This window comes from Eschrichtius robustus, chromosome 10 (genome assembly GCF_028021215.1).
Source record: "Eschrichtius robustus isolate mEscRob2 chromosome 10, mEscRob2.pri, whole genome shotgun sequence".
Taxonomy (NCBI): Eukaryota; Metazoa; Chordata; class Mammalia; order Artiodactyla; family Eschrichtiidae; genus Eschrichtius; species Eschrichtius robustus.
The window spans coordinates 103,433,147-103,452,388 of record NC_090833.1 but is presented as its reverse complement, the minus strand read 5'-3'; the positions used below and the strand labels follow the sequence as shown (position 1 = coordinate 103,452,388).

Below are 19,242 nucleotides of genomic sequence, written 5' to 3'. Positions count from 1 at the left end.
CTTGGGCAATGGGAGGGTTACCTGTGAGCAGGACCACATTCCAGAGCAGTGAGAAGGATGGACAGAACCAAGACAGCCCAGGCCCTCAAGCCTCCCATTCCCTCACCCATTCACAAGTGCCAGGCTTGTTGGCGGGGGGGGACTTGGACCCACCCTGACCTTGAAGAACTTTGAGTCCAGCTGGGGAGAGAGACATAGAAACAAATCCTTGCAGTGTGGTGCGACTTGTGAGATGCTATCAGTGTAAGCCCAGAGGAAAGAGCACAGCAAATGGTGGCATGGTCAGGACTCGGGGACGATCAGGGAAGATTTCACAAGAGAAGCTCTTGAGATGGGCTTTAAAGGATGCGTAGAGGCTTGCAAAGTGGGAGCAGGAGAGGAAGCCAGGAGGGATGGTGATGTGGAGCGAAGAGCCTGGGATTTGGAGAAGCCTTGGGCTCCTGTCCCAGTTTTGCCACTGACTAGCTTTGGGACCTTGAGCAAGTCACATTACCTCTGTGACTCTTAGTTTCTGTACAGATGGTCTCTGACTTAACGATGGTTCTACTTACAATGTTTTGATAGTACGAAAGTGATAACACACTCAGTAGAAACCGTACTTCGAATTTTGAATTTCCTGGGCTAGTGATAGGCAGTGTGATCCTCTCTTGAGATGCTGGGCAGCAGCAGCGAGCCGCAGCTCCCCGCCAGCCACACCATCACGACGGGAAGCAGCCCGTACGCTCACAACCATTCTGTACCCAGACCACCATTCTGTTTTTCACTTTCAGGACAGTATTCAATAATTACGTGATTCACCATTTTATTATAAAATGGGCTTTGTGGCAGAAGATTTCGCCCAACAGTAGGCTAGTGTAAGTGTTCTGAACACCTTTAAGGTAGCCTGGGCTGAGCTATGATGTTCAGTAGATTAGGTGTATTAAATGCATTTTCGACTTAAGATATTTTCAACTTATGATGGGTTTATCAGGATGTAACACCACCATAAGTTGAGGAAGATCTGTGTCTGTAAAGTGGGAGTTGTCCTGACCTACCTGTGAAGGTGACTGGGGACAGTCAAGTTAGACAATGTTTTTGAAAGTACTTTGTAAACTGTAAGCAAAAAGCAATGTGGGTGCTTAGCTTCTGGGTATGTCTACACTTGCCACTGCTCTGGGGAAGGGATAAAGATATCCCAAGGGAAGACAAGCCCTTATGCTGGGTTCAGGCTCATGGCCTCTGTCCTGGGAGGGCCTGGCTGGGAACAGGGAGGTTCCTTGTTTTTCCAATTCTGGAACCCATTTCTGAGACAGAGAGGGGCCAGCCCGTACTGGGTGTACCTGCAGCTTTGATGGAAGACCTGCGGGTTGCACGCTGTCTGAGATCCGCAGCCTGCTGCACCTGGAAGGCCCTCAAGTCCTCCTCATCAAGGGCGATGTCCCCAAGGAAGGCAGCTGGAGAGAGAAGAAGCCGGGGCGAGTCAGTCCCCCTACCCAGCACTGAAAGCCCAGCCCTGTGGGCACAGCCCCTGGCCCCAGCAACTGTAATCCTCAAGTGCCTTCTGAGGAAGGGGAAGGGACATGGGGGCTTTGAGAAAACTTGGGAAACTCATGATCATTTTTCAGCTGGAATCTCAGCAAAGCGGATGCCCACCCCCACCAGACTGTTAGCTCCTCAAAGCCACAGTCGTGTCATTTATTCCATCATTCTTTAGCAAATGCTTAGTAAGCACCTACTGTGGGCCGGTGCTACTCCAGTGATTAGCAAGACAGAAGAGGTCCCTGCTCGCAGGAAACTGACCTTCAAAGAAACACAAGTAAACAAATACGGAGGAGCTCGAGAATTCCAGGAAGGGATGGGTGCTACCAAGAAAATGAAAGGGGATGAGAGGACAGAGTGTCTACTTCGGGGGCCCATAACCTTAGCTTTGTGCTGAGCATATGGAATTCACTCAACAAATGCCATTTCAATTACACTGAGGGGAGCGTATATTGAGGGGAGCCAGGACACCTGATGGGCTTGGAGGAAAAGCTTTAATAGTTCTCAAGTGATTCATATTCTGAGTCTCAGAGTCCCCTCTCTGGAGGAAGAAAGGCCTGGGGGAAAAGAACCCATCTAACGGGACATTTTGATTTCTGGAGCTGGGGGCTGAGGTTTCCAGAGGGATGGGTTAAGCAGTCTATCTGCTTTTTGAGAAACAGAGGCCCTGGAGCTGAGCGCTTTGGAAGGAGCTCAGATGCAAGCTTCATGCTGGGCTGCTGTGGGGGAGGTGAGAGGCTGGGCTGGAGGTGGAGCAGAGAGCAGCCTCCCCCCAGCTCCACCCACAGTGACATCTGCTTCTTATCCCAAGTGCTACACAGGCCTGGTGGGCAGCGTTACACAAATTGTTTTAACCTTGAGGCCTTGCACACAGGTTTCTCCTCCCCAGATGGCCCACTGGGTGGACAGACACACACACACACACACACACACACACACACACCTACTCATCAACACAGAATCAGACACATGGGCCAGTGTTCCTCCAGACACATGGTGACATCCACAGCCATGCCACCAAAAACAGAGCTATAAAAGTCACAGAGACGGGCTCCCCTGGTGGCGCAGTGGTTGAGAATCTGCCTGCCAATGCAGGGGACACGGGTTCGAGCCCTGGTCTGGGAAGATCCCACATGCCATGGAGCAACTGGGCCCGTGAGCCACAATTACTGAGCCTGCGTGTCTGGAGCCTGTGCTCCGCAACAAGAGAGGCCGCGATGGTGAGAGGCCCGCGCACCGCGATGAAGAGTGGTCCCCACTTGCCGCAACTAGAGAAAGCCCTCGCACAGAAACGAAGACTCAACACAGTCATAAATAAATAAATAAATAAATAAATAAATAAATAAATAAAAGAACGTGAAAAGTCACAGAGACAACCCTGCATGCACAAGCAGCACCCATACCACCCCTTCTGGTGGGAGGCACTCAATAACGTTTGTTCAAGTGAAGGATCACGTCGATATTCTTTGGGCTTGCAAACACGTGCCCCAGACACACACTATTCTATAGATGTGACCTGGAGCTGGATGGGCAGAATGCGGGAGTGACTTTAGCAGTTATCTAGGCCAAATTTCCATTTTACAGATGTGGAAACTGAAGCCCAGAAGGGCAATGATTTAACTGAGGCCATGTTGCTAGTCACTACAAAGGCTGGATTTATAACTCACGCCTCCTGATTCCCAGTCCAGCGCTCACTGCACTGAAGTTCATCATCTTGCAGAACCCATATTCTAAATACTCACTCAGACACACACATCCACCAAAAAATACACACATCACAGACAGTCCTAAAACACACATGCAGAAGCTCCAACACACACAAACCCAACTGCAAGTTCCAAGCCCATTAAGCCAGTAATAGTAGCAATAATGACACCTTATGTAAACGTCTGTTGAAATTTATGTGGTGCTTTCCAGTTGACAAAGTGCTTTCATATTAATGAATTCATATTGATGAATTAATTAATCCTGGCCCACCAGGGACATGCCCATTAAGCCAAGCTCCACCCATACACTTGCCTAGGAGTGTCCCATTACAAACTCTTGGAGAGATAAGTTAGTGGCTAGATTCGAGCCCACCTCCCTGACTTGAGAGATCAAAACACTTGGATGTGAGAGGGGAAATGCCTTGGCCAAGTTCACCAGCTGGTAGGTGGTCCAGAAGTTCTTCCTCCACAGGGGAAAGATTCTCTTATTGAAAACATCACCCTTGGCGGCCTTGGCTCAGCAATTGATGCGACAGCAATACAAGGCGCTTCTCAGCTGACATGCAAGGGTGACCTTAGCAAGGATATGGGATGGGAGGTGCACCCCATGGAGGTGGTGGCGGGTCCTATGTGCCAGTGTTCATATGGGCATTCATGTCCCACGTGAATGCTCCCACACCTCTGCTCACTTTGCACCTTTGCACAGACACTGCACCGCCAGGCTCACACAGCCACACCCGCAGACATCACCAAGTACACCTGTGGCTGGACATTTAGACTCATCTTCAGACATAGCTGCAAACAGCAAGGTCTTTGGAGTCAGACAGACCTGTCTTTGAATCCCAGCTTGACTACTTCTCACAGACAAGTCATATGAACTCTTCTAAACCTCAATTTTCTCCTATATAAAAAAGGAACAAATAAAAGAATCTGTCTCCCAGGATTACTGCATGAAATAAGGCATGTAAATAAAGCATCTAGCACAAAGCCTGGAGCACAGTAAGAAGCCATGGAATGGCCACTGTTAATATCGCCCCAATAGTAGCCCTATAATCTCAAGTTCAGCTCTCTACTTTCAAGGGCACAGAGTTTTCACCCACACTGGCCTCCTGGCTGAGTGAAGCCCCCAGGTGCTCAGAAGCAGAACCTTAAATTCCAAGTACAGAGGCCACAGAACTGTGTTGGCCTGCGGGACCAAGGCGGTGTGGAGGGCAGGGTGAGCGGAAGGCGGGACACGCTCTGGGCTAGCCTAGCCACGGAGCTCACTGCCAGCAGCGCCCTGCGGTGGGAATGTCATGACTGAAGAATGCGTGGGAACTGAGGGGGGAGGGGAGAGATGGGGGTGGGCAGGAGAGCCTGATGGCCAGGACCTGGGCCTGAAAGCCCTGTCCATTTGGGATGCCCTCCGGGGAAGCTAGGGAATCTGGATCCTGGAGAGTCTAGGATGCCCCTCCTTACCAGGAAGGAAGCCCTGGGTCAGGGTCAAGGTCAGGATAGTAGTTGTTTTCAACACGGGATCAAAAGTTTTTGTTTTGTTTTCCGGCTGTAAACCAGCCAGGAGCACTTATGGCTGCTCCATAGCCAGTTCCCCCCCCCCCCCCCCCCCCCGCCCCACACACACACCCACCCGCCCCCCAGCAGGAGAGGAAAGAAGAGAGTAAGTACCGCATCCTTCAGGTCGGCCTCCTCACTGCAGTCTCCTCCCCTTTTAGGGGGAGGGAGAGGAGCCTGGCTGGTGTGATGGAGCCCCAAAGCCATGTGTACCAGGCATACTACGCATGTCCCATTACACAGATGCAAGCTTCTTGCTGGGGGAGGACATGCTTAAGCTCCTGCGAGTGTTTGCGTGTACTTAATCACAGTGTACATTTACACACAGGTGCACATTTGCACACGCACTTACATGTACTCAGGAGTACCAACATGCACAGTTGAACAGACTTGCCCATAAAGCAGGGGCACACCCACAAACGTGCAAAAAACATACTCTTCACTTCTTCCCTGTGCAAGCCCTAGTGTTTTCAAACACACAAAGAACTGCACGTGCATACCCCATTTCACAGGCTACACCCCCAGAAGGAGAGGGGCACCTTTAGAAATGGAGAGGGGAGAGGAGAGAGAGAGAGATTAGCCGATTCCCCTAGCTCTCCTTAGGAGGTAAGCTTTAGTGGCCTGAGGAGTGATACATTCTACTCCCTCCCCTCCCCCAATATCTTCTCCCAAAATCCCTGGAGAAACTAGAATTTTTGAGAGTTCCTTCTTCTGGGGGAGTCCCATTGGTCCCCCTCCATCTGGAGCCCAGGGAGATTGTAAGACTTTTCCTGCTCCCTTGGGGCACCTAAAAGAGAAGGTGACTCATGGAGCAGGGGTATAGGTGGGTGGGTGACTCATTCAGCGTGTCTGGAGGGGGAATGTGGTCTGGCAAGAGAATGAATTGTTTCTCAACCTCTGGAGCTGATAACCTACTCCTCTGAGGCCCCCTGAAGTCCTGGGCTACAAAGCCCCTGGGATGGGAATGCTGACAAGGACTGGTGAGCTACTGGCCCACCTCACCTCCCCAAAGCAGACCTCTGAGCTGCCAGCTGAGGCTGTAGTAAGGTCCCTGCTGGCTCAGGAGAATCCCTGTGGGCTTCTCTGCTGATGGGAGCAGCTGTGTCCCAATTCCTGCCTCTAAGGTCCCTCCCAGAGTCCTGAGTCATCTGGGGCAGCCAAATGGAACTGGGAATCTTAGGGAAGGATTCCCTTGATGGTTTGGCATCCCAACGTACAAGAAATCAGGGCTGACTCGCAATCTCCCTGGGAGAGAGGGAGAGGGCTTGGTGGAACCAGCTCTGAGCACACACAAGCCAGCCTGGCTTCCTGCCCATTGTTCTGATCTTGCCCAGAATATCCAGGCACCTCTCCAGGGTATCAAGGGTCTTAATTTTGTCCTTACTGCAACAGTAAACCATCACTCTGATGGTAATAGCAAGAAGTGACCTCAAATGAAGAGGCCCCGCTCTCCTGAGCGATCACAGGTGAGCCAGGGAGTCAATGGGGCTTTCATTCTTGGTCCTCCACGTGCGAGGAGGAGGAGAGGAAGAGGAGAGAGCTGGAGAGCATCAAGCGGGTAGAGGTAGCAGGCACAGCCAGGTGCATCCAAAGGAAGTAAAGCCAGACACGCCTGCCACTGCCACCTCCCGCATCTGGAGGGCAGGGCTCAGAGGGGGCAAGAGGTGAAGGCCGGCAGGAGAGGTTAACACAAACAGAGGAAAGAGCCTGGGGACCTGAGGCCTGAGGGTGTTGGTGTGGGGTCTTAGGAGTCAGGTCGGAGGGAGGCAGGGCTGCACCAGTCACACACAGGAGGGAAGCCTGGTCTGACCCTGAATCTTGGCCTTGTCAGACCCTCCTGGCCACCCCCAGGCCTGGCCCAGCTCCCCACGAGCCCCACGAGCCCCGAGCCCCGGGGGAGAACTTTCTCCAGAGTCCTCGTTTGAAGTTCCAGCTCAGCTAGCCCCACCCTTCCATGAAATCTGAGACTGGGGATAGAGCCCTCAGCCTCCCGCTGCTCAAATCCCTCCAATTTCCAACTGGTAGTGAAATACATCAGATTGGCTTCCTACCTATTCTTTAAGACCTTGCCCAGCCCTCCTTCTCCAAGAAGACCTCCCCAAACTTCCCAGCTTGCTGTGATCACTGTTTCTCTGCCACCACCACCACCAGGGCTGCAGAGGGGCAAGAGGCTCCTTGAGCCTTTAGGGCTTTCCCTCCTTGGTTTGTGCAGTTGATTATGTCCACGTGTGTCTTGTGCCCCTTTTGGACTGTAAGCTCCTTGAGGGCAGGGGGCATGACTTATAATTCTCTGTATCTCCCACAACATCAAGGCCAGGGCCTGGCACCTCTTAGGCATTTAGTAAATGTAGATCAGTTGAATGAATAAGTGACACAAGGATGGGGTTAGGGAGACACTCCCTTCTCCTGAAAACCAAGCCTATTCCCTCAGAAAAAAATGAAGTCAGAGTGTGAGGCACAGAAAACAGCGGGTAGGCCACCAACATTTATTTAGTGCTTACTGAGTGTTAAGCTCTCATATGCATTTTATATATGTTCTCACATTTAATCCTTACCACCAACTCTACGGAGAATCGGAGAATCGTATTATCAGTTCCATTTTACAGGTGAGAAAAGCAAAGTTCAGAGATGATAATTACCATTCCCAAGACACTACAGCTAATGAGTTATGGGTCCAGGATTGAGAGCTAGGTCTGCCTGCCTCCAAAGCCCACGCTCTGTCCACTTAGCCTCATGTCCACCCCAAGCCCAGCGAGAAAGATGGAGGCCAATGTCTGGTTTGCTCACAGCCCAGCAGGGGTGGAGGAGCAAGGGCTGGGGGATTGGCTTCTCCTCCTCGCACTGGAAGGACTCTTATTCCTGCAGTTTGCTCTGATCCATCACCCAAAGAGGGGTCCCCCGGGTCAGGACCAGAGCAACCTGCCCCCCAACACCTCATGCTCCACACAGGCACTTCTAGAACTCCAGGCACTGTGCCACTGCCCTGGCTCTGGCTATTTGGAGACAGTCTGAAGTCAGAGGCAGGAAGTCGAGGAAAGGTTCTGATATCTAATGCCCTGTGTGTTCTCTTGTCCCAGGCAGCCTGTTCAGGGTCATCCGATCAGGCAAATGGCTGGAGTGCATGACCATCTGGTCACTCTGTGGGGGGGGGGGGGGGGGAATCCCTCTGGGCCCAGCAGGAGTGAAAGGGTTACAAGGGGTCTTCATGGACAAAGAACACACACACACACACACACACACACACACACACACACACACACACACACACACACACACACACACACACACACTCCGGGGCCCTGACCTGGGCTAATTAGCCTCCAGTGTCTGCGGGACAGAGAGAACTGATATACAGTATCTGAGTTCTCTGTTTTTCCCCTTTCCACCCCACTTGGCCTTAGTAGGGTCCTCTGGCACACGGGCAGAAGTTAAGTCCCTGTCCTGGGCTGGCTTCTCTGACTTTGACAGCTGTCTCCGAGGTCAGAAACCTGCTGTCGCTGGTGGGGAACATGGGATTCCCAGTGGGCATGATCTCAGAGGATCCCTTGAAAAACTTTCTTCTTCCACTTGCTGGGTGGGGGCCTCAGGAGACCTGCTCCTTGGAGATATAGGCCTCCCTGAACCCAGCGGGACAGACGTGCAGCCCCAGGGCAGCCTAGACAGACAGGCTGGAAAACACCAGTGTGCTGGAGCCCGGGATGGGGGAGAAGGGAAAAGTGCACACACACACACACACACACACACACACACAGAGGAGTTTGGCCGGAAAAGTTTCCAGTAGAAGGAAAAGCCTCCTTGGCAGCAGGTTTCTCCTGGGTCCCGGGCAGGAATCCTCTGGGAGAGACCAGAGACAGCCACGGCAGCTCCCACCAACAGCAGCAAAACTTCAGTCCCTAAAAGTCCCCCAAACTTCCCCCTCCCTCTCTCCCTCTTTCTTTTGTTCCCCACTGCATTGCCAACCAGGCAGCTCCCGGCTTCCCACACCGGACTGTCCTCCCCCAACCCCGAACCCTCAGCTGCCCGCGCCTCCCTCCCAGCCCCGGCCCGCCCGCGCCCGGCCCGGGCGCCCCGGGACCGGCCGGTGGGGTGGGGGGCGCCTACCCGCCTTGCAGGGGTCTTTGTAGTTGAGGGGCTCCGCGTCGTCCTCCTCCCCCAGGTCATAGGTGTAGTCGGCCAAGTCGAGCTGCCGGCCCGGGCGCGCGAGCAGCAGCAGCCAGAGCAGCAGCGGCAGCGGCGGGCGGGCCACGCCGGGCATGCTGGCGGGCGCGGCGGCGGCGGGCGCGGTGGCGGCGGCGGCGGCGGCGGCGGCGGCGGCGGCGGCGGGTCGCGCCCGGACGCGGGAGCGGACGAGAGGGGAAGCGGAGGACTGGCGGCGAGGGGAGGGCGCTCCCGGCCGCCCGCTCTCCCCCCGCGCTCTCCCTACCTCTTCCCCTTCCCTCTCCTCGCCCTCCCTCCTTCCTGTCTCCCGCCCCCTCTCCGGCCCGGCTTCTCCGCTCTCCCTTCCCTTCTTTCCGTCTCTTTCCTTCTCTCCCTCCCTCCCTCTCCCCCTCTTTAGGGAAATGAGCTCGCTGGAGGGCGGGTTTTCGCCTGGAGCTCGGCCCCCCTCGGGGCCGGGACCGTGCTCGGCCGGGCCGGGACGCGCGCCAGCCGGAGGCGGGGAGGGTGTAGAGCCGGCCGGCCGGGAGGGGGCTCGGGAGGCGCGGGGCGCGGGGCGGCGGGGCCGGAGAGGGGGCGCCGGGCGCCGGGCCCCGGGGTGTCCGGCCCGGCGCCCCCTCCCGGGCCGCGGAACACACCGTCGGGTCAATCGTGCCGCCTCCGCCTCGCTCCGTCCCCCGATTTTGGGCCGTGTTTCCCCGCCTGCGGCTCTCGCTGTCTGCCTTTCTCGGACCCTCGCGCTCTCCCATCTCGGTCCCTGTCCCTCTAGTTCTGTCCTGTCTCTCGCCGTCTCCGTCTCGCTCCCTCCCTCGGGAGACGCCACTGGAGGGCGCCTGAAGCCCGCGGATTGCTCCCCAGTCCCCTCGCCTCATCACCCTGGGACCGGGGGAGAATGGGAAAGCCCGCTTGGCGCGCCCAAGGCCCTAGCCTTCCCCTGGCTGGCCCCCACCAAGAGCGGGACTGAGGCATGTGAGAGGATAGACGAGGTACACCCTTCGTTTTTCAATCAGGCTGCTTTATTCTTTGGTGTAGGAACCCCCTTGGGCCCTAGGAGCTGCTTCTCCTCTGCCCACCTCTCCCCACAGCTCCCATTTCTCCAGGACCAGTCCCAGTGGTATCGGCAGGAGCGGCTTCCTGCCTGTCTGCACAAGACCCTTTGCTCCTGGAGCTTTGCTGTCCCTTTGGAGCTTGCTGAGGCCCTGCGAAGCAAAGGAACACTGTTTATTATGTGAGGGAGAGGGACGTGGGGGGTCGGTGTCTGTGAACCTTCCCTCCCCTGAGCTCTGTAGGTGACCCCGCCTCCGTGGTTCCCCCAGTTCCTGGTCAGCTGACATGACCATCCTGGGCCACTGTTGCTCCAGTGCCCTGGAGGTCACACCTGCTCACCTGATGGGTCCTAGATGTAGTAGAGGGGCACCTCGCCACACAGGGTGCTCACGGTGCTGCCCAGGAAGGCCAGGTCCCCGGAGGATGCCAAGCCGGCATCACGGCCCTCCTCCTGGCCCAGCTTAGAGGTAGGTACTGAGGGCTCGGCCTGGAAAGAGCACCTGATTTGGAGGCTGGGAACTGAGTTTCTGCCTCACCTGCGGCCCTTATTGTGGTACCTCAGGTGTGTCAGGCAATCTCTCTGAGTAAAGAAGGGGCTGTGCTGGAGTCAGAAGCCCCCAGGGGGTGTGTGGGCTCAGCTGAGGCCAGCAGCTTGGCTGTGGGGTGGGGATGGTAAATGGGTAGGAAAGGTTTGGTGCAGGGGAATCCCGGGAGGGCATTCACCTGGCAGTCCACGAGGAACAGCACTTTACAGGTGACAAAGAACCATCGTCTTCAATGCTCCTCATAGCAGCCCTGGGAGGGAGACAGCCCACTCTTTCTTACCCACACACCCACCTGGAAGTTCTGGAATTTTCTAGTAAGAGCCTCAAGACTCGGGATGCTCTGCGGAGCCATCTTCATGACGTAGCAGCAGGTTCCCGGGGCTGGCTTGTAGGCAATCAGGAGCTGGGCACAGGAACCCCAGAGTTGGTTCAGGAAGGCGCTGCCTAGCTCGCTCCTAACCCTGGTCCTTGGCCATCTCCCTCTAGGTTGGGGACTGGAGGGAGTCATACTGGAATCTAGGGCTCAGGCAAAAGTGCTGGGGGGGGTGGGGAGAGGTGGACGTGTACTAGTCCACAGCTGGATAGGTCTCGCACAGTCTAGCCCTGGGGTCAAGAGGTCCAGGCATACCCACCCTCTGGTAGTCATATGCCACGATGCCAGTGGAGCCAACGGAGAAGGTGGCAGTGGTTCCCACACGCTCACTCAGGGCCAGGCGTTGCTGGGCTTCCGGCCCCGCGATGCTCATCTCTAGGACCTAGGGGAGGGCATAGTGCTGCCTGGCATTCCTCTTTCCCCACTCATCATGCCCACCCTCAGTCCTCTTTACTCAAACGCAATTTTTTCTTCCCTGGGAGCTCAGAGAGGCCGAGTGGAACCAGGTGCTGGAGGGAACAGGTCATCCCACCGTGGGGCAGGGACCTGGTGAAAAAGCCCGGGCCAGGTTTGCCACCCTGTTCCCACCTCTGTCCTTCCCTGAGGTGCCACTTGCCTCCTCCCCTCATTCCCCTTGGGCAATTATGCTATCTGCCCACCCCATCCCAGGGCCTTTGTCTGGCCTGCCCTGTACCCACTGCCCACCCCATCCCAGGCCTGCTCACCATCTCAGTATGTTTCTGGCTCATGTGAAGACCCATGAGCAGGGCCCCTACAATCACCACGACAACAAGGACCACCACCACGACCACGATGAGAAGGCGTTTGATGTTCACAGGACAGCAGGGGATTTGGAACCGGCCCCCAGGGACTGCTGAGTAGTCCTGACGTGGTGGGGCAGGGAGGGAGACAGGTGTGAGGTCATGAGGATGCCCTTTCTTCTCCCTGCACAACCAGGACACCTTCCCACACTCTCCCAAGGCTGAACAACCAATGCTATGGACATGCAGAGAAGGGCTGAGGAGATCAGAGAAGGCTTCCTGGAGGAGGGGGCCTGGATTCCAACAAACCCGTAGATGCTTAGAAGTGAGGTCTGGCTTGGAGAGACCCAAGAGACACTGTTTCACCAGTCTCATCTCCTGCTGTTTCCTCCAGACCTCTGGCATCCTAACCATGCCCAGTCCCTCTCTGTCCTGCCCCGCCCCCCCACATCCATGCCTTTATGCATACTATCCCTTCTTCCTGCAATGCCTTCCTTCTTCTCAACCTGGTGAGCTCTGACTATTTCCTCTGGAGCCAGCTCAAATGTTATTTTCTCTGCGAAGCTTCCTGTGATCTCCCGAGTAGTGGCTCCTTACCCAGTGCTCTCTACAGCCCTTTCCACTGACCCCTGTGGTGGCTCACGGCCCCTCATATGGGAATTAGTGGCTGACGAGTCTATCTCTCCAAGGGTCTCTTGTCTTAGCGGTTGGTGTCCTTATCTTGATTTAGCACAGTCCTAAGTTAGTTGAGTGAATGAATCTGGATGAGGAAACAGGCCCAGAGGTTGGAGGAGGTAGGGCCCACCACACACAGATACACTCCCGCATACATGCGCACACACACGATCAAACTCACCGGCGGGCTCTCCATCAAGACCTCTTTGCTGCCCACATCCATCTCGCGGTAGACACCTTCCCCTCCTCATCTCCAAGTGTGAATAGGGTCTTATATGTGCCAGGAGGGAGAGGGGACAGAGGTGAAAGACCCAGCCCCTGTCTGCCAGCCAAGCCCTCAGCTTTGAAGCCTGTTTGTTCCTGGTCCTCCAGAGCCGAGGCCCCGATAAGCTAGCTGCAAGAGTGCCTAAGGGCCCTTGGCGCCGTAACATGAGTCCTCTTGGCCCCAGCAAGAGCAAAGCTGGGTAAGGTGAGCAAACCTGCCCTTGGGCAATCTACACCTCTCACCGTGGGTGTCTTGCTGGCATGCCCGCCATTCTTGCTGGCACCTGCCCCTGCAGTCCTTTGGCTTTTCCTGTTCTTCTCCCAGGCTGAACCTCTTAGGCAACCAAGGGTCTGACCCAATGGGTCCACCACATTTCCCAACAGAATTTTCCCCCAAGCATAGGGCTGAGCTCCAGGAAGGGGAGCCCCTGTGGACCCGCAGGGACGGTACTAAAAGCACGGGGTGCTTTGGCATCAGAGTGGGCGTTCATAAATGGTTCAATTCTCTGAGAGCATCAGATTTTCACTTCGAGTATCTGCCTCACCTCCTCCCACACATTTCGTACCTAACCTCAGACATGCCCCCAGTCATTCTTGCCCAGATTCTGAACACTGTCCCCTCTGGTTATAAATGCTTACTAACACACAGTTTTTCTTTCTTTGTCATAGGCTTGTTTGTAAGCTGAAGGCTTTTTTTTTTTTTTTTTTCTAACCTGCTTTTACTTTTATTTGCATTTATTTTATGCTGAATTTATTTCCAGACCGTATGTTTTTGCTTCTTCAGTTTCTTCTGGGACAGCTTTCTCTTCTGTGCAACCTCCTCTTCGGGTTTAGGAACAATCTGCCCTTTTTTTTAGGGAGGATCATCTCCATGTGGCAGGGGGAGTCCTATAGGGGTTAATCCGACCGTGAGCTCTGTGAAGTTCTGTGCTGCATCCTGGGGGCTTGTTCACCTGCATGTGCTTGATGACCAGAGAATCCACATCTAAACCCTTCAGTTCAGCATCACTCTCTGCATTTTTAAGCATGTGCAGCAAAATTCCACACTCTTTTTGGACCGCCGACCCTATGTCTAGCCCCAAAATTGTAACAAGGTGTGTTTGGCCTGAGCACACCTACCAGCTCCACAATTGTAACAAGGGAACAGCTCACATTGCTTCTGCAAAGTGACATCATTCAAATACTTGGTGGCTTTTTGGATATGCATACCCTCGATAGCCTGAGCAGTTTCACAAATGTTCCTAAAATGAACACGAAGATTTGAACTTCTGGATTTGCATGATTCTGCGGGGTTTTCTGTATCAAGTGAATAGCAAACCAATTTTCAGAGATCAAGCTGGAGGCTTATGATAGCAGTTCCATGCCTGACACTTAGTGCCAGACAGCCTTGCACAGGGCTGGGGGTGGTGACTGATGGGGTCCCCATCTCCTCGTCCCTGAATCAGCCCACCTGCTTGGTGCTGCCTCGCACCCTACCCTCTCGACACTCTTCTTTGTATATCCTCTGATCCTATATTTGCCCTGAGAATGCTACTCACCCAGATGTGAACCAATTTCTGGATCTTCTTCTCCTCTCTACCTCTTTCCTGCCTCTTTGCCCAAAGCCATCTCTGTTGCTTTGTTGTACTAAACCACATCGACTAATGGCTGCATCCTTTCTCTTGGGCTCCCACCACTTGCTGGGCCAGGTGGTCCCTACAACGCCTCCACCTCTAAACGTTCACGCGAGTGTAAGTCAGAGCCCCACACCTCACTCCTCTCTTGGCCTCACCCCCTGTCCTCCTTGTACTTGAACTCCAACACTTCACCCCAATTCCTGTCCCTTGCTGGGGCCCCCTCGCACATTGGCCCTGCCCTTCAGTCATGAGCTGGTCCCCAACTCTCCAGCCCTGGCAGGCTCCCGTGTCCCCACAAGGACCCCCTCTCCAGCTAGAGAGCCTTCAGCCTCCAGGTTGCACAATGGCATGGCATCTGAGCTGAGAGCCCCCGGGGAAGCTCGGAGAAGGAGAGAGAGACAGAAGTGTTTGTTCCCCCCACCCTACTCACCCCCCCAGCTGCCACTTTAAATATTTGCCTAAGCCTCTAGCAGCAAGTGTCCTAGGAGGAGTGAAAGAGGGGGAGGGGGCTCCAGGGAGAAGGGGGGAAGAAGCATCCTCCTCTCGACTGTGTGCAGCTTCAGCTGCGTGCAGGTGCCAGATGCAGGAGACAGCCTGCCTGCAGGGCCCACCCCTGCCCGCCCCAGGGCCCCCCACTCCCGCCCCCGGTTGTCCTGGCAACACTGGAACTGATTGGCTGACTCACGCATACTGGACCTGAGCCAGGTGGGCAGCGGGCCAGCGGGAGAACCAAGGAGAATGGCAAGCATCTCGGGGGTCCCTGTGGGCGTCTGGGGCAGGGGGCGCATAGTCCAGCTGTGGGGCTTGTTCTGAGCAGGTGCTGTGCTTAGGGCTTGCCATCATCCCTGGCTGCTGGGAAAGGGATCTCTTTCTTGGAAAGAAGCCTCTGCTCCCTTGGGTCCTCAGTCTCCCCTGCAGCCTGCCCTTAGACTGTGGTTCTTACAACTTTGTTTTTTTCTTTCTTCTTTCTTTTTTAACTTGTTTTTGCCTATCTGGAGGTTGGGGAAGGAAGGGTGATCTCAAGTTTCATAAGGGAAGTTCAGATGCTGGCACTGACCTGGTAGAGGTTTTGGGATTATTGTCTTCCTTCTCAGGAACGGGGGCGGGACCTTTCGCTGGGCATGCATGGCTGTCACCTCGACCCCCCACACCAGCCCTCTGCTGCAGGCTTTTCACATTTTTGGCCTTTACTTAGGCCATTTCTCCTTCCTGGAAAACGCACCTTCAACGCCTCTTTACTTCTCTGAATACCACCCACCCTAAAAGGCCAGGCAAGAACCAATGACACCCCCTCTGTGCTCACCACCCCAGCCTACGGTGCCCCCTCCCTCCTCCAAGATCGCCCAGCCTTCCTGATGCACTTCCAGCTGCCACTTAGCAGGCACTGCTGACCCCATCAGCTACATGGGTGTTTTTGGTTGCCTTTCTTCCCAAAAAGCCTGCCGGCCCTGGGACCGGCCCTGGGACCGTGCTTTCCTGAGGCTTCCCTCAGGGCAAGGAGCACGCATGCAGCCAACATGTAACTCTATTCAATGATAATAAGACTGTCACCAAACATGAGGGGGCTCCTGGTGAGGGGTCAGTAGTTTATTCCTTCAGTACGTCCTCAGTGCTTCACTGGCCAGCTCAGCTCTGGGACTTTGAATAAGTCATTCTGCTTTTCTTGGCTTTAGTGTGTTCATCTGCAAAATGGGTCTAATACAGCCTGTCCTGTCCCCTCTCCAAGCTGTTGTGAGGATCCAATGACATCGCGATGTGAAAGTCCAATCTTCATGACTATCATCATCTACTTCACCGCCAGGGCACCTCTTCTCAGTAGCTAAGAATAGGACCCAGACAGAGACTTCCCTGGTGGTCCAGTGGTTAAGAATCCGCCTTCCAATGCAGGGGACATGGGTTCGATACCTGGTTGGGGAACTAAGATCCCACATGCCTGGCCTGCGTGCCGCAACTACTGAGCCCATGCACTCTGGAGCCCTCATGCCACAACTAGAGAGAAGCCCTCGTGCTGCACCGAAGAGCCCGCGCATCACAAGGAAAGATTCCTTCCCAACAAAAGATTCCATATGCCACGACAAAGATCCCGCATGCCGCAACTAAGACCCGACACAGCCAAATAAATAAATAATTTTTTTACATGGTCAGAAATTGGAAGCAAAATTTGTGGATCTTTAGGGCTGGAGAGTATTCTTCAAAAAAAAAAAAAAGAAAAAAAAGAAAGAAAAAAAGGATAGGACCAGGGACTTCCCTGGTGGTCCAGTGGTAAAGAATCCGCCTTCTGGGGCTTCCCTGGTGGCGCAGTGGTTGAGAATCTGCCTGCCAATGCAGGGGACACGGGTTCGAGCCCTGGTCTGGGAAGATCCCACATGCCGTGGAGCAACTAGGCCCGTGAGCCACAACTACTGAGCCTGCTCGTCTGGAACCTGTGCTCCGCAACAAGAGAGGCCGCCGATAGTGAGGGGCCCGCGCACCGCGATGAAGAATGGCCCCCGCTTGCCGCAACTGGAGAAAGCCCTCGCACAGAAACGAAGACCCAACACAGCCAAAAATAAAATAAATAAATAAATAATAATTAAAAATGAATATCTGCTTATAAAAAAAATTATATAAAAAAAAATAGTAACCTATAAAAAAAAAAAAAAAGAATCCGCCTTCCAATGCAGGGGACGCGGGTTTGATCCCTGGTCAGGGAACTAAGATCCCACATGCCACAGGGCAACTAAGCCTGTGCCACAACTACTGAGCTCGTGCGCCTCAACTAGAGAGCCCGTGTGCCGCAAACTACAGAGCCCACGCGCTCTGGAACCAGCATGCCATAATAGAGCCCACGAGCCCTGGAGCCTGTGTGCCACACTAGAGAAGAGAAAACCTGCACGCCACAAATAGAGAGAAGCCCGCGCACCGCAACAAAGAGCCCACGCACCGTAACGAAAGATCCTGCGTGCCGCAACTAAGACCCAATGCAGCCAAAAATAAAAATAAATAAATAAATAATAAATAAATAAATAATAAATAAATCTTTAAAAAAACAGAGAGAAAAGAATAGGACCCAAACTCCCCCTTTCTGTCTGTCTCTGAGTTAAACCTCTCTGAGAATGTGGGTGATGGAGAACCCCATGGCAGCCACTCCTCTTTGTGCCTCCCCTTTTCCTCCTTCCAGCCCCTCAGCCGCAGGGGATGAACAAGATTCACTCTGCCCTTTGTGTGCTGGGCAGAGCCGTGCCAGGGACGGGTGGGGATGGTTGCCCAGCTGCCCCAGCCACTCTCCCCACCCCCACTGCTCGTCTTCCCACAAGCTGGCATGGGGAGGGCAGCTGGATGGGCAGTAGCAAGTGAACATCCAAGGTCAGGGGCATCCCTGGCTGGGAGAACATGGACTTAAGCTCAGACCAGAGAATCCCCTGCTAGCAGAGGCTGGGGACAGCTGGGGAAGCATCTTATACCTAGCGATCTCGGTTTCCCGGACTGATGGAAAGAGCACTGGACTGGCAGCCCAGCCACTTGACTGTACCTGTGAGCTCTTGGGACAATCAAACACCCCCTCCACACCCCTGGGAAATAACGTAGTACAGAGCAGCAGTTCTCAAACTTTTTGGCTGCAGGACCCCTTAACACTCTTAAAAAGGTAGCGAGGACCCCAAAGTGCTTTTGTTTATGTGGGTTATACCTATTGATATTTACCGTATTGATATTTACTGAGAAATTTTAAAATATGAATTAATTTAATTAAAATAGCAATAATAAACCCATTCTATGTTATAACATACATAACATACAATTTCTTAATGAGATTAACTATTTTACAAAGCAAAAATATTAGGGAGCAGAGTGTCATGGCTTTACATTTTTGGAAATTTCTTTAATTTTGTTAATTCAGTTTAATAGAAGATACCTCTGGAAAATTCCAGGGTACTTCTATAAGAGCATGAAAGTGAAAAGGGCAAATAATGTCTTAACATTGTTAGGAAAACTGTTTTGACCTCAAAGACTCCCTGGAAGGTTCTCAAGGGCCTCTGGGCTCCCTGGACTGGACTTTGAAAACCCCTGGTGTAGAAGAACGGCTGTGGACTTTGGAGTTGGGCACAGTGGATTTAAATCCCTGCTCTGTCACTTTCTTCTTCGGGTACTACGGGCCTCACTTTTCTTATCTGTAGAAGGGGATTAATATCAAAGACCTCAGAAGGTTGAGGCGATTAAGTAAGTAGAGTACACAACACGTAGTAGATGTGATATCAAGCTTGGCTGCTTTCCTCTTGATGTGGGCTTCAGTTTCCTCATTTGTTAAACAAAGGGCTGGACTGGAAACGTCCAAGGCCGTTTCCAGCTCCAACAGGCTGTGGCTATTTAGTGAGGAATGTTCTGGAATTCCACACATTCCCATTCCAACTCCAGTGATATTTCCCCTTTCAGCTCCCACAGACACAAAGGCACATTCTGTTTACTAGCCTGTGGAGACGTGAACACAGATACACACATGTCACTTATGACACATGACATGCCCATGAACTCTGCTTAGAGGCCGCTGAGCGCCAAGACATACGCACAGGTACACAGAGGTTCATGGATCTGTACGTAGCGCAGAAATGCCTGCCCGGAGGAATATGTGCCTGTGCCCGTGCAGAGACAGGTGTGCACGCGTGCAGGGTGCACAAGGAGACCTCGCACACACGCACTCACGCACAGCCACGAGCAGATGGCCCCAGAGACCGCCCGCAGGGTGTGCAGCGGCCAGGGCCGCAACCACTCCTTTCAGTGGCTACTCCCCGCCCGGGACTCCCCCCTCCGCCCAGCGCGCCCCCGCCGCCCGCCGCAGTCCGCGTACTCCCAGCCGGTCAGCCCTCGGCTCGCTCCGGGCTCCGCGCATCTCTGCATCTCTCCGAGGGCTCGGCTCGCGGGAGCGAGCCGGGGAGGGGACGGCAGCCGGCGCCCGAGGGCCCGAGGAGTCGCTCTCCGCAGCAGGCAGCTGCGGCCCTAGCTGCGGCAGCGGCTGCCTGTGGCGCCCGCGCGGGGTGGCCGAGAGCGGTGGGGCGG

At 54.2% G+C, this 19,242-nt stretch overlaps 2 protein-coding genes across 3 annotated transcripts in view; both read right to left on the bottom strand.

The window, feature by feature from the left end:
* The window catches only part of BMP1 (bone morphogenetic protein 1), a 40,655-nt gene extending 31,608 nt beyond the window's left edge, over window positions 1-9,047 (bottom strand). For both annotated transcript variants that reach the window (XM_068551900.1, XM_068551901.1), the window contains exons 1-2: window positions 8,877-9,047; window positions 1,320-1,433 (exon numbers count right to left, since the gene is read on the bottom strand). In XM_068551900.1, the coding sequence (XP_068408001.1) occupies window positions 1,320-1,433; window positions 8,877-9,030 (268 nt within the window). In that variant the 5' untranslated portion in view covers window positions 9,031-9,047. The remainder of the gene's footprint in view (window positions 1-1,319; window positions 1,434-8,876) is intronic.
* A 945-nt stretch (window positions 9,048-9,992) lies between these two features.
* SFTPC (surfactant protein C) lies at window positions 9,993-12,554 on the bottom strand. The gene is made up of 6 exons (XM_068552921.1): window positions 12,513-12,554; window positions 11,621-11,779; window positions 11,155-11,277; window positions 10,815-10,925; window positions 10,317-10,464; window positions 9,993-10,129 (listed from the first exon to the last, which is right to left on the bottom strand). The coding sequence occupies exons 1-5, from the start codon at window positions 12,552-12,554 to the stop codon at window positions 10,327-10,329; spliced, it is 573 nt and encodes a 190-aa protein (XP_068409022.1). The 3' UTR covers window positions 9,993-10,129; window positions 10,317-10,326.
* Window positions 12,555-19,242: the final 6,688 nt, after the last annotated feature.

Excerpts from the sequence above, each read along its gene's own strand:
- SFTPC (XM_068552921.1), bottom strand. The coding sequence starts at position 12,554 with ATGGATGTGGGCAGCAAAGAGGTCTTGATGGAGAGCCCGCCG. Across the intron at positions 10,926-11,154 it reads TGGCATATGACTACCAGAGG|CTCCTGATTGCCTACAAGCC; the intron begins GTGGGTATGCCT and ends TCCTGTGCCCAG. Across the intron at positions 10,465-10,814 it reads GAAAATTCCAGAACTTCCAG|GCCGAGCCCTCAGTACCTAC; the intron begins GTGGGTGTGTGG and ends TGCTCTTTCCAG.